The 14,873-nt window shown below is 37.8% G+C and overlaps 1 protein-coding gene across 2 annotated transcripts; it reads right to left on the reverse strand.

The window, feature by feature from the left end:
- Positions 1 to 2,063: 2,063 nt before the first annotated feature.
- Positions 2,064 to 14,732, reverse strand: ctdspl2b (CTD (carboxy-terminal domain, RNA polymerase II, polypeptide A) small phosphatase like 2b). 2 transcript variants are annotated; one of them, XM_036210055.1, is made up of 13 exons: positions 14,679 to 14,732; positions 11,422 to 11,612; positions 8,657 to 8,795; positions 8,431 to 8,577; positions 8,096 to 8,338; positions 7,890 to 7,986; positions 7,434 to 7,545; positions 7,231 to 7,317; positions 6,964 to 7,026; positions 6,801 to 6,880; positions 6,569 to 6,695; positions 4,906 to 5,001; positions 2,064 to 4,807 (listed from the first exon to the last, which is right to left on the reverse strand). In XM_036210055.1, exons 2-13 carry the CDS (start codon positions 11,587 to 11,589, stop codon positions 4,742 to 4,744), a joined length of 1,425 nt encoding a protein of 474 aa, XP_036065948.1. In that variant the 5' UTR covers positions 11,590 to 11,612; positions 14,679 to 14,732; the 3' UTR covers positions 2,064 to 4,741. The 2 variants fall into 2 exon arrangements, with proteins under 2 accessions (XP_036065948.1, XP_024150777.1); XM_024295009.2 differs by lacking the exon at positions 14,679 to 14,732 and adding an exon at positions 14,455 to 14,652.
- Between the last annotated feature and the right edge of the window lie 141 nt (positions 14,733 to 14,873).

The raw sequence follows: 14,873 nt of genomic DNA on the forward strand, positions 1-14,873 counted from the left end.
GTGTTCCTGTGTGCTGGTCCCAAGTCCAGGTAAATTGCAGAGGGCTGTGAAAAAAATAAAAACATAAATCTACCATCAAAATCAAACCAATTCAAACATTTACATAGTAAGCATGAATCTCACGATGAACTTGATTAAAACCATTCAGAATGCCAGAGCATCCTCCGCTAGGTCACTCTAAGACTGCAAGTGGAGTGTGTTTAAAGAGCTGTACCAGGAAAGAACACATTCCTTTTCTGTGCTCTGAAGCGATTTTGTCATTCCTCCAAGAATTGATTGACTAACAAAAACCTTTTCAAAAATCAAAGTGTACTTGCAGCCATCCTCTGGTCTGCTGTTTCATAAATGGGGTTCGCAGATTTCTGCATGCAGGTCCCTGGTTATTTAGCAGTGGTTCTGGATGGCTCATGGTTCCTTTTGAGCCCTGAGCTTAGATGCTAATTGAAGACAGTTTTACCACTTACTGGCCTTAGCATCAGCTAAGCGTGTTAATGATTTTCACACCCTCTGAGTGCCTCCCTCATGAACTCATTTTGTGGATGGAGATGTCAGGTGATGATGAACCAAACCCCGCTTTTGTGTCAAAGTTTGTAGGTTCTTTCTTTCCGATATGGCAGTATTCTCCTCACTTGGGGGATCAGAGGTTGTGGATGCTCTACCAAGTGCAGGCATTGCATACTGTATCTACATTAACCCAGAAGCTTCGTAAAAAAGATCAGATCGGGCTTTTAAATGGTCAGTTCCTGATTATTGGGGGTTGCTTGAGATAAGCTCGTCTGGCAAAACGGGAGTCTCCATATCCCATAGTGAGACAGTGAAACAAATGCAAAGAAAAAGATCTTTAGGTTACTTGTGTAACCTGAGTTCTCTTGAGTAGCATGAGTGAGATTCCTCACTGGACAGCCCTTCTTGCTGGGATAGAGCTAGAAGATGTGCTCATCTTGAATGATGCTGTGATGTCATTTATAGAAAGAAGTGACACTAGCGTTGCAATTACCAGCCAATCAGGATTGGCATAATAATATGAGCGCTTCTGAGGAACAGGCAGGGGGTGTATCCCATAGTGAGACGCGCCTCATCCATGCTACTCAGAGAACCAGAGTTATACAAGTAACCTAAAGTTTTATTGAAAAAACAAAGTGTAGAATCTAAGGGCGTAACGATTAATTGATGATCCAACCAGATCGATCTGTTTGAGGCAAGTTCTTCATCAAATCAGCTTATATTAATAGTTTCTAAATGAAATTAATCAATTTTATAGATACTGGAAAATACCATTTGGATTTAGGCACAGTAGTTTTTTTTTTTTACTAGGTTTATTTTATTACTATTTCATCCTGAAACACCAAACACCCAGTACTCACAAAACGCTACCATTTACTGGATGATCATGTGACTTCTTGGGATGAAACATATCTCTGTTAGAACATTTAAAACCTGTTCAACAGAACCTTCTTCGTGTAAATGAACTTTGAAGTGACTTCTGGACTTATGATCAAACTCTAAGCTGATGATGAGCTGTCCTTGCCTTCTTCATGGAGCGATAGCAGCATGGGCTAACGGTAACCTCGCCTTGAGACGTTTCAGGAAAGGAATCACGTCCCAGACTGCTTCTACCTGACACTGAAAATTACATTTAACAAATTTAGAGAGACACTGCTGTGGAGTTATTGAGTATTTATCTCTGAGTCACACTGGTTGAATTTTTACTAAAGAAGTCCAGAAGTAATTTTAAGTCAGTGATTAGGAACAAAACTGAAAGTTAAAGATGAATCAATATTAACTATGAATGAGATTTGAACCCCTTGAAGAATCAAGTAAATACATTTTTCCGTATTTCTAGAGAAACCTAGGCTTGTTTGAATGAATATAGAGCTTATATATCTTGAAAATTGTTTTTTTTTTCCAAATTATGTGAAATCGAACAACTTTTCATACCACACCTGATGTATCTAACAGTACAGGTGCACTGACTGAAACACAATGGCATAAATTATAAGTCATCCTAGCTATTACTATTACGTGTTCATCATATACTGTGGAGAGGAATAAAAAGTCGAAAGTGCAGAACAGGATTTTTTTTTTTTTACTTTAAAACTTTGTTTCAGAAATTCATTGTAACTATATATATACACACTATACAAGAGCATACAGCCTAACAGATAACAAAGATGTCTTAAAATATTTTTTTAAATACATCTTGAGCACAGATAGCGAGTCTTGCAGGTAAAAAGACTTCCAAGTATTGAAACAAAAGAAGGAAAATCTTTAGCATGAGCGCCCCCTTTCTGCAGAAGGAGCGCCATGACTGAAATTTAATTCATGACTTTCCAACAAAGCAAGCCGTATTGTCTACATGCTACGTCTAACAGTTCAGTGACACTGAGCTAAACATACAAATATTCTCAAGAAATAAAAAAAAGAAAAATCTTATGTAGTTAGATTTTCATTAATACATTTAAAGTAGATATGTCATGCCTTTGAAAAAAAAAAAAAACATTAAAAAGATTTTCCTTATTTTAAGGATTTTTTTTTCAAATAAGAAGCTGCATGTATTGTACAATTCTTAATGTACAATAAACTTGTAATGCACATTAAAATGAGCTGAATGAAGGATATCTAAAACCTCGAGTCTTTGCTGGAGGGGGAAAAACAAAAGCCAGAGGTCACAAGTGAAACTTGCATTAAAACATGGAAGGACAAAAAGAATGCGCCGACAGGAGAACTTTAAAATTTGGAAAGACACTTGCGCTTCACCCCACGTACAATTTACATTCATAGTCAGAAGATGTCTTTTTTTTTTTTAAAACATTCCACGTGAGCAAATAGAATTGTGCCCATAAGTCATTATTTTGTTTTCAAAAATTAAACCTCTGAACAGCTCCTTACTTATGATTAGCAACCAGAAATACAGATGAGAACGGAGCAGAGAAACATTGTCTGAGCAGATTCTGTGCCAGTGACAAGTCAGGATTGTTTGGGCAAAGCAGGATGAAACAAGTTACCAAAACTTCACAGAACTTCGGCAAACAAATGAATACAACCTTTAAAAAAAATAGGGAAGTGACAACTTCAAAAAGTGTGGATTTCCAATTTATGATTGTCACTATCAAACTGTCATGTGGTGAGAACACAAGTCTATGACGAGGAGTTATTTTCAGCATTGTACAAGCACCCCAAACACATTTACTTAAACCCCAAAATGCACTTTGATACAACTCAAAAGGTTCCAAAATAACCAGCAATAGAAGTTGACTCTCCAGAACTGGAGTGCTGACAAACAACCTAACAGGAAAGATCATTCTAATGTCTCGATTGCCCAAGTTCGGACTCAACGGCCAATCAGCGCATCAGAATATCTGCTACTCACAAGATACGATTAAGCATTGAACAAAAAGAAGGGGAAAAAATAGTCTTGGGGGGGTAAAAACATTCATATGGTTACCATTCTTTTGTAATAACTCAAAGAATGTCAGAGAGCAGAAACTGGAAAGCTGCTGTTGCCAGACGCGTCTCGTGTGGAATCTGGCCGTCGATGTCTAATGGGTAAACTTTATTACAGGACTGCCAGAAATGTGCTACATAAATCATGATGCTACTCTTACATCCATCAAAGTACACAGTACAACTTCAAAAGAAAACTCAGCCGCTTTAGCAAGAATACTTGATTAGGAGAAGGATACCGATTACAGACGACAAATAAAATACTATTTTAAAAAAATGTTAATGTTGACACGTCACTTTGAAAATGAATGCCCTCTAACCATAACACTATGTCAGATTTACAGGTAAGATTCGTAAGAATGATTGTGTGCACAAGGAAGCAAACACACCAATTCAACGCTCCGTCAGAATAACTCAAATATTCGGCATTCATTTGGCTTGACTTGAGAATGCGTTGGACTGTGATGAGTGCAGACCCATGTTCCTTTAAAACAAAACTACAACAGAACTCACACAACCCTTCTTAAAATACATTTTACAAACATTTGTAAAACACCTTTGAAACATCATTTTTTAGGTCTTTTTTTTTTACCTCATCCTTGCACTTTTTTTCATTGTTTTTTTTTTTTCAAAAGACAAAAATAATGAAAGACCAGTTTTACCAGAAAGAACTGCAACCAACATTAGAAACTTGACAGAGCTACAGAGGAATGCATATGTTTTCAATGGCTACAGGTCGTAGGCTTCCCCAAGCGTTTCAATCAGCTCGTGTGTATACATCAGGGAGTAAAACATACACACAGATTTACAGGTCAGCCCATTCCAGGAAACCTTCTGTCTCCAGCATCCATATAGTGTCCATGTCTGTCACCATTCAGAGTCAGCACCGAGGGATTGGTTCGGGTTTGGAGGCTGCCAGAATGTGTGGGAGTTCTTCTTCCAGGTGAGTTCTCGTAGGTAATAAACCAGCACCAAAGACTTAGAATTTAGTGTGGAGCTGGTTCCACAGCAGTCATTCAAAAACATGAGGGCTCTTCTAGCTGGGGCTGGTTCTTTTCATAAGCTTACATTTAAAACTCTTTAAAAAACATTACAGCCCAATCTTTACAAATGCGTTCTTTAAAAGTTCTTGTTTTTTCTTAAAGCAACAGTGGATTTAAAAAAAAAAAAAAAAAAACAGAAAAAAGGCCGATTTTAAAGTAATGGCAATGTTGTAGTTTGTAATCCAAAGAGGCTTTTTACAAGCATGTTTTCAGTCTTTTCCTGTTGTCCCATTTCTAGACTCATGGAGTAGAGTTCAGTCTGGAGGTAAAAGGTCATGAAGGCGGAACTTCTCCCGAACGTGTGGTCGCACGTCCTCATTCTGACCCAGACAGACGAAAAAGGAGAACCGGGACACAACAGGAGTTAATGGTTTAGCATGTGACCTAAAAATGACATTTAACTACAATGGCTGCTTACCATCTCGACTAACTTCTCCAGGAAGGGAACGAGCTTCAGCAGCTCGTTGTCATTCTTATCCATGAACCAGCTCTCTATGGGAATCCCATTGGACAGCTATTGACAAAGACATCTGTGAGCACGTTTTCTGCTTTCTTAAATCGACCTCAATTGTAGCTTTCAAATTAACAGAGACTGAAAGAAGTTATTCCTTTGAGCCTTTACTAATAGAGCTGAGCTTAGGTGGCGATCTAATTTGATTCACGTATTTAACCATAATTCTTATTTTTTTAATACAATTGATGTTGCGGTGTGCGTCTTTTTACTGCATTTATTTTAGCGAACGGAACTTCAGTCTCAGTTTTTGAATGGTAAAAAAGCACTAGCTAGTTTTACTTTGAAAGCCGAAAGCTTCAGTGACACTTTATGTTGAAGATTTGTTTACTTCTGGTGATGTTTTAGTTCATATACTTGAAATCCAACATTATTCTGCATTTCAGAGCAATGAATACATCGTTCCTGAATTATATTTTTCCTACACTCTACTACATTTATAGACGATCTTTGACATTGCAAATATTCATACTCGAATTTTCAGGAGGAGATTGCAAGTATCCGAGTACTCAGATACTCGTTACACCCCTACTTATTAAAAATTATAAATTAAAGGTCTGCAATCTTTAAGACAAAGAGCCAGTCGGGTCAATTTCTCTCCGACTATGACCCAGTCGGAGGCATATAGCCTCATTTAACCCTTTAGGAAAAATTAGACTCTAATTTGTATTTATGTTATTGTTCATATCATATATATAAATAAGCTATTGGTTTTTGGGCATAAAAAAAAAAACAAACAAACAAAAGTAACATTTTTTCGAAATATCAAATAGTTTATAACTTTTGACAGAGGCTCATATGACTTCCTTTCAAAATAAAAGACATCATGTACCGTATAGGATCATCTCAATGCAGCAAATTTGGCACAAGGTAAGGTAACGACAGCATTGAGAAGAAAAAAAAAAAAAAAAAAGCATAATTTGTTACAGCGTTGCATCTCAGCCAGAAATGTGTAAATCAGAACTACTTGTTGTATTTTTCAGACCATAAGATGCACTTAAAATTCTGTAATTTTTCAACAACAGAAAATCTGCCTTATAACCCGACACACCTTAGGAATGAATTCTGGCTTTGTGCTTACGGATTTCCAGTTATGTGGAACACAGCACTCCAAAATGTTTCAAAATGCTTTAGTACAACTCTGTTCAACTATGAGGTCGTACCGCTTGATGGATGGTTGGAGCATCATGGGAACTGTAGTCAGGACCATCACGGAGTGATAAGTACGATGTTTACATCAACTGTTTGTGAATGGTTTGAATAAAAATAAACTTATCTGAATGATTTGTTTAATTTGATGCACTTTGTCCAAAAAAAATACACAATTTTTTGTTAATTAAAAACATTTTATCGTTTTTAATCTGAGAACCACAATGGACGGGCAAAAGAGACAAGTTGCAGACCCCCGTCATAGATGTTTTGAAAACTATTTTTTAAGCAATTGAATTTAATTAAACTATCTTATTGAGACAAAAACCTTCAATATATCATTTACCATCTGCCTTTTGGCATAAAACTATGTTAGATTTGTGAATGAAGGACATAAATACAGACGTCTGTGCAGTTTTACCTGATATGCAAAGGCTTGCGGTGAATTGTCAATAATGATGGTCTTTGACAGATCTCTGCCTAAGATGTTGAGGTCCTTAATGTAGTTTCCCTGGACGCAGACACAATGCTCTCGAAATAACCTGTGTCTGCAATTAACAAGAAAAAGTACAGAACTCAATGTTCATCACATTGAAATAGTCAGAAAACCCACTGAATAATTGAAATCTGTCCTCGGGTTTTTTCTCCCATACCTTACTAGCTGCTTTTTAGGATCCAAGATGTTGAGCAGTTTGTCTGCATACACCTTTTTAGAGGCTGTGAAAAGAATTATCTAGAAAAGAAAAATGAAAACTGTCAAACTTTTCCATTCAAGCAAAACTATTTTACTGGCTGCAGTGGAAGGATAATATTTACCTCGTATATTTGAGACATGCGCTCCAGAAACTCCCTAAAGAATGGTCGCAGGCGCACATACACCTACGGCAGACAGAGGAGTACAATAACCGTTAAGATGTTCTAGATTCACACGGAAATATATAGCAAGACAGCAACTTTTATCAACTTAAATGCACTTTGAATCACATTGACTACGTTACTGGATTTTAGAAAAAAAAAAATTCTACCACCCCCTAGTGGCACATTTAGAGGAAGAAAAAGACTTTGTATGAGGGCATCACTGACCTGATAAATGACATCTTGAAAGAGGACAGGGAAGGTCAGAGCTGCGTCCTCCAGCTCGTTCAAGCTGCAGTGAACCAGCGTTTCATCCTACAAAGCAAGGAGAGAATATTCCCATCATGACACATTTTCTCTGCTTGTGTGTTCTAAGTGTTAAGACTGATAAAATATATATATATATTTTTTTAAAGGAGATTAAAACCAACCAGATCGAGGACCAAAGAGAACTCGGGTGTGCTGCGCGTCTTCAGTGGTAATGCTGGCTTACGCGTCAGCTGCTCTTCGGTCAGAGGAGGGACGTGTTTGATGAAGAAATACCTGCGAACACATACACTTCCATTAAACAAACCAACACAACGCAGAACACAGGACAACGCAGAACAAGGCAGGAGCAAAAACAGCAATTTCTTTCTTACTAAATCTTTGTCTTTTTATCAGTTTTGTTCATTCTATTCTCCTGCATTTTTTTTTATTTTCATACATTCAGTAAAATGACATACACATAGCAACAAACATTATATTTATAAGTAAGAATCGTGGTTTGAGTTGTGAATTGAATCGGATCACCACCTGAGCTACGATCCACAACCCTACCCACTACCTTATCTCTACAGCGTCTGTTCAGTGGGAAATACTATCAGACTAAGCGATATTTTACTCACGGGTCGAAGACTTCCCAGTCCTCCTCGTATGAAACCTCTGGTGGAACAGCAGGAGGCGGAACATCCACATACGTCATTTCAGGACTGGAACCTGGAGCTTGAAAAGAGACAAAAATACATACACTTTTAATTCAATCGTTAACATTTCCATTTATTTTAAACAAACAATCCTAATATTCAAAAGCTTTGCCAACAGCGCCCTCTACCTGTGAGCGGGGGAAGGTCAGCGTCAGCTTCCAGCTCTGCTTCATCAATGGTGGGAGACGTCTCCAGCATGTGGGGGGGCCGTAAAGATGGCAGGTGTGATACGCTGGAATAGAAGTGGGTGGTGGCACACACTTCCTGTGTAACCGTGCTGGTGGGCATCTCCACCACTTCCTCCATATCCAGCTGCTTGACTATTTCTTCCGCCTCCAGCGCTTGGTCGGGGGAGTCGGAGCCTGAAGAGGCTAAAACAGAAAAACAAAAATGTGTTGTTATAGTAGAGCAAAATATGGATATTTCTAACTATGTTAGCAGGTGTAAACACACACTTTCCTACCATTTTTAGCTGGTGAAAAGAAGTTGAAAACAGGAGAAAAGATAGTTCCAAGCAGGGTTGTTCTTGGGGGGCTGGCAGTCACTTCAACAGCCGATGCTTCCTCCAAACTACCATTGGGCTTCTTACTCCTGTCATGATTGGTTGCATCTGCAGAGGAAAACTGTCATGTTCAGGAAAGGGTGAAACGATACTGCGTCCATTGTCCACTCGCTGGTGCGGCACTCACATCCATTGACGGAGCCTTTCTTCCCTACTCTGCTTACTGTCCTCCGGGGTGCGTTGGTGTTCGGAGGGGAGGACGTGATGAGGTTGTTGTCCACATCACAGTGGAAGCGAGTTTTCTTGGCTGGGCATTCCTGCTGTATCTAGGGAAAGAGAACAAGAGAAAAAATAAATAAAGCGCTTGCTAACTTAAAAATCTACAAATCAGAGGAATGCAGAGTGCGTTACAGAAACCGCCACCTCTGGAGCAAAATTCAGGAACTTGTGGGTGTTTGTGTAATCTTATCAATCTGAGCGATGCATGACATGATGTCAAAACAATGCAGTCATACATAAACAAACTTCTAAAATGTTTTGACAATGCTGCCAAAATGCCCCCCCCCCTCCACTCCACACACCTTTAAAGCAGAGCAAGCTGTACAAATCTGTATGGAAATTTAAAACAATAAAATGCTAAAACAGACAAAAAGCAGCAATTATTTAGTGAAGGTGAAAGAAAAACATTGTTTAAGTGGCCATTTAAATGTAATGATTAAAATGAGAGATTTTACAGGTTGATCATTCTTCAAAGAAAAGAAAAAAAAACACATTTTTAACCCTTTAACACCAGAGCTCCAGTGTTTGTCCTATGATGTATTTTAATTTTTTTTAAAGACGATCAATGTAATTCCAGCAGATTTTGAAGGAGAAAAGCGGCCGCTTTTCTCCTTCAAAATCTGCTGGAATTACATTGATCATGTTGACGTTTAAAAAGTAAAAAAAAAAAAAATGGCGACGCCTCAGGTGTTTTTTTTTCTTTTCAATGAAAAGAGAACGATCCTATTCATAAAGATAGCAGATGATGTCTCCACTAACAGATTCAAACATATTTAAATAAAATACAACATTAATATTTAACAGTACCAACTAAAATATATGTCTCATTTTAGTATTTGAATGGTAAAGACTTAGGTAGAATTAGGAAGTGCAAGCATTTCCTGATGAGAGTAACAGGAATTAGATACTATCTAACAATCTAAATATGATTTGGATTCAGATAAATATGGTAACAACATTATAGAAATGATGCAAAAACCTTAAAAACACTGCCTTTTTGGAAAGACTCTTGGCTAAGCAGACTTTTCCATTAGTTTTTTTTTTTTTTTTTTTTTAAACAAACTCCTGTCCTTGCACGCCAGCTTTGTGAGCTAAAAGCTAAAATTAGACCAGTCTGAGTTCTCGGACAAGCTGCTGCATTCCAGCAGACATTTCTTGGGAAACATGACACTTTGCAACAAGACTGCAGAACTCGGAGACCTAGAGAGTCAGTGCATTGTTGAATCATGGAACCTAGCACATTCTACATCTGGGTTACTCGAACCAGGTTCAGGTTCAACATGTATTCATTCATGGAGGAAGGGTAATTCTGATTGTGGCAGCGGTGTGTCCCAACCAATGAGAACGGCTTCTATTACTGCTAGGATTTATGTTTTTTTGGAAAAAAGCGTATAATCTTTTTTTTTTTTTTTTTAGCTAAATGGTCTCTAGCAGGCCGTTTTCTTTAGAAGTGTCCAAAACTTAGAAAAAAAAAAAAGATATTAAAGCAGTCATCTGCCACAAAGCAGAGCAACATTTCAGTTTGTGTAACCTCCTGTTTATAGCAGATGTAAATGCAGACAAAACGAAATGTTTTTGAAAGTGGTCAGAATGAGTTTCAGTGAAAATCTAAGACAGGACTCTGCAACCTTTAACAGCAAAGGAGCCATTTCAGCTTGTTTTCTACTGATCAAAACCTAGCAGGAGCTGCAAAGTTTTATTTTAATACTGTTGCGCATTCATTATAATGTATTTTTTTTATAATAAATATGAATTGTGCTTCTTTTGTGGCATGAATAAAAACAGAAATATAAAAAGAAACTGGAATTTTCTCAACATGTGAAGTTATTTTTTATGCTCGACAGAAGATCGTATGATTTCCTTTCAAAATAAAAGACAACTTGTGCCAGAGTGGATCATCCCAGTGCAGCTCTGGACAGATTAAGAATATATGTGCTTTAAACTAATAAAGGATCAGAGTTTTACCAAAGTTTTGCTTAGTATTTGAGATCTGCAGGAAGCATAGAGCAAACAAGACCTCTTCAAGTCAGAAGGGATGTAAAAATCCTTACATAGATTATCTATCTAAGTAAATTCTAATTTAGTAACCCTTTAAAAATAAAATACTATTGTTTTATTTTTCCTTAACCAGAGAGCCACTATGGAGAGATAGAAGAGCCACAGGTTACAGACCACCAGCCTAAGATGTCAAAGTTAACCCAGGCTTTTTAAGACATCATAACTCTTCAACTTTTCACCCGATCAACGGAAATCAGCTAATTTTATGCAGATTTTTTTCATTATTACCTTTGCATCGATGTGCAACATATATAACAAACACAACAACGCAAAACCACTTTCTCTGAGACAGAAATGAGCTGATTTATGTTGATTGTGTAAGCACTTCACTACTATGAAGTGTTGCACGTCTGCAAAAGGCTGTTTTACTCCGCTTCAGAGTCTGCGGGAATTATGATAATTGCATAAACGATTGAAAAGATAGTCAAAAGAATGTCAACACTGGAGCTAAAGCTCTGGTGTTAAAGGGTTAAAAGTAAGATATAAAAATCTATGTAGGTGCTCACGTTGTCTTTTTGTTCAGTTTACATTACTAAATCTAATATTATGCACAAAAAAACCCCAACTATTTCCATGCTAGCTGCTGAAGGTTTTATCTTCCAAGAAGGTATTTACCTTGACAGTATTTCCTCTTATGAACTTCTTGATGGTGGAAAACAATCCACTTCGTTTTGTGGTGGGTGGGTCATCTTCAACTTCTGAATGCCTCCTCTTGGTTCGGGATGAGCGGCTTGCCAGAGTTGGGATAGGCTGCTGAGACGCCTTACGCATTCTCAGCTTCATCGTTTCAGCAGTCACATGAAAGGCTGTTCAGAAAGAGAACAGAACGGGGAAAAACATCAACAAAAGGAGAGATGGCGGAAGAAATCAAGACAACGGGGAGCAAAATAAAAACCATCTCGCTTACTTTGGTTTAAAAAAAAAAAAAAACACTTTATGAAGGCTGTTCTGTTTTTCTTTAACCTTGAGAAGTCTTTGGGGTAAATCTATGTGCAAAGAACTACTAACATTGGACCTTTTCCTGCCAACATCTGGATGCATTCAAGTTCCAATTTCACTTACTTCAGAGCATCACAGCAGCCACAGCTGTCTTCATTCTCTTTGGTACAGTATTTTTTTTTCCAAGCATTCGAACAATAACACATTCATGCTATGTAGCTGAGTAATTTAACCTCATCGGTCAGCGAACAAAACAATTCTAACAAGTTACATTAACTGTCAAGCATGCCAGGCTTTCAGTTACATAACAAAAAAAAAAAAAGTGTCCGAATATATCCCCAAGTTGTCATGAACACTCACACACCACACGCTCTTTACATAATATACATTCAGCATACTGTACATGTCCTCTTCAACATCTGTTTTCCATTGGCACAGCGGCACGGTCATAAACATACCAAGTGTATATGCCGCCGCTAGATTCTATACCTCCAAAACACACAAGTGAATATGTACTCACTACCAAGCAGAAAGAAGGGGGAGATGCAAGGCTTAAAATAAATACAAAAGTCACTGACAGTTCAGGTCATCAAAACAGACAAGAATGGCATACGGATTTATCAGAGTTCTTAAAGCAAAACGCGATAAGCAGAGGTGTTGTCAACGAATGAAGTAAAATGCTTTTGTGTTAGGATTTAACAATACAAGAAAAAAAAATTCAGCTGCAAATATTACAATATTTTCTTCAAAAAGAAAACAAAAAAAACACATATTGTGCTCACCAGATTCTTGTTAACACCTGCCAACACAATGTATGTTTTTTTTTATCATTATCTTGACATTTTCTAGGAATAATTGCTGTTAGGAGTCAGGTTGGGAGAGTTTTAGATAGTTAAGTACACACGCAGAAAAAAAATGTTTTCTCATCTTGTCTGAAGTGCTCTTATAGCAGAAAGATACAAGCCTCTTTTACAAAATAAAAGCATACATTTGGAATGCCACTTTTTACTTCCATCAAAAGGTCGTGGAGTTCATATTAACCATGAAATGTTGATTTTCTTTATTCCATTTCTAATATAATCAAGCAAAAGAAAGCCTAAGGCATATGTGTTCATTTCACAATTATGGTTCATTTTCCACAAAATTATCTTTTCAATTTGTATTATCTTTTAAAAGTTTTTACAGTAATCATTTGCATAGAGTACTAACCGGCAATGGTGTTTTGTCTTGCAAAGTTTTATTCTTCCTAGTTTTTTCAAAGCATGTGATCTCTACTCACATCATGCTAAATAACTCCATGTAAGATTCAGCCTTATTTTCTAATGAAAAGCTTTATAATAACATTTGACCAAGTGACGTTTTTTATTTGTGATAATAGGCATGTAATGCATACATGAACAGTGTTTTTACTAATTTCTGTAAACATTTCTGTTTTTACTTGATTTTCACACGTGTCTAAAACATTTGTCCATCCATGTAGTCACAGAAAGGCTGATGTCTTGCAGACATCCACCTTTGTGGACAATCCGATACAAGCCCAGCTTCATGCATAAGGCTAGGTGTGAGCAAGAGAGCGGGAAATAGAAACATCCGTGCAACTGTACGAGTATGCTAGCAGACACTAGCTAGAGACTGACGACAAATGGGCCTTCCGATGGCTCATCTAACCAGCCTTCACAAAAGATGAGGACAGTTTAGTGACAAGCTGACAAATATGTCTCAAATCTGGACAGTGTCAGAGTCAAAAATAAGCTTGAACCTCACCTAACAACACATCTGTAAACTACAGTGGCTGCCAAGCTTCAAAGCTAATGCTATTAATGTACCGAACACGAAAGAAGCTGACAGAAAACAGTTTGAATTTACTAAAAAATAAAATAAAAGAAAAATATGTGGCATGTGGATGTTTGTAAAGGCTGACACTTTAGTTTACGATTGCTGTAAATGCAGCTGCCTTAGCAAGAAACGCTAACATGCTAGTCAGCCAAGAATGCATAAAAACATTAACATTAACGTGAGTAGTGTATTGAAAATACCGATTCGTTATTTGAGGTAAATTGTCCTATAATTTCCCACACAATGAAAAGTATCACAATTTATGTACCGTTAAATCAAAGCTCACTCTATCGTGACGCTACCATGATTCTCTGCTAAACTTGTCATTTTCGATTAGAGGCGTAAATGTTTATGTTAGCTGACGTATCGAACAAACATTAATGTCTGGTTGAACGGGGTTTCTCCCACAATATTAGAGGATATTGCTGTAGCTAGCAGGCTAACGTACACATCTTAAAGCTCAGTAGTGGAATGCCATATTTGGACGTTAGCCTCAGCGCTCACAAACACGTATAACCTTGCGATTGATCGTAATGGGCTTTCGCTGTTCACATGTTTTGTTAATTAATTTAAACTAACACGTGGGTGGATATTAATGTGGCGGTTCCGTTTATACTAAAGGGTAATGTGAATCTTAAATGACATGTTTAGATAACCAGGAATTAGCCAGGTTCGTAATAGGCCGTACTTCAGCCGTCCTTAGCTTAGCACTGCTAGCTTAGCTTCAAACCACCGAGCATTCCTGAAAACTACACCGGGCTAACACGCTCCCAGGCTTGAAGTGGAATGATTCCCCGCTTACGTAAACCGACATTCCATAACCGCAAACCGAGGAAAGATGCAATAACATGCTGGTTAACGTTAGTGACTTACTTGAATGTGACCCGCTGCATGTACAGATAGCGATTCAAGGCAGATTAAACCATCACAACACAGGCACTGGTTGTTTTTGCAATTAGCTTGTAGTTTGTCCGCGTCTCTACCGCTCAAGCGCCGTCTTCAGATGACACACCGCTGTGTTACCAGGCGCCATTTCCCGCCTCTGCTCAGGCTCTCCGAAGCAGATACCCGTATGGGACAGACACACCCCCTCTTACCTCCACAAACACAGCGCCGTCTCCAGCCAAGGCAGCCGCCAACACATCACAACAAGCTACAAATGCTCTCCATAAAACGGCGGTACATCTATTTTCTTTTTTTTTTATCATTCATAAAAATAATAATAAAAAAACGACTGCTTTTGAACATATTCTAGCATGCACCAAAATCACAGTTTAGAGGGTAATCTTAAA

This window comes from Oryzias melastigma, linkage group LG3 (genome assembly GCF_002922805.2).
Source record: "Oryzias melastigma strain HK-1 linkage group LG3, ASM292280v2, whole genome shotgun sequence".
Lineage (NCBI taxonomy): Eukaryota > Metazoa > Chordata > Actinopteri > Beloniformes > Adrianichthyidae > Oryzias > Oryzias melastigma.

What these genes read in the sequence shown, in the direction of transcription:
- ctdspl2b (XM_036210055.1), bottom strand. Translation starts at nt 11,589, where the DNA reads ATGAAGCTGAGAATGCGTAAGGCGTCTCAGCAGCCTATCCCAACTCTG. An exon ending in GACTGGGAAGTCTTCGACCC is followed by an intron (nt 7,546 to 7,889) that starts GTGAGTAAAATA and finishes ATGTGTTCGCAG; the next exon opens with GTATTTCTTCATCAAACACG. An exon ending in TCTCTTTGGTCCTCGATCTG is followed by an intron (nt 7,318 to 7,433) that starts GTTGGTTTTAAT and finishes CTTGCTTTGTAG; the next exon opens with GATGAAACGCTGGTTCACTG.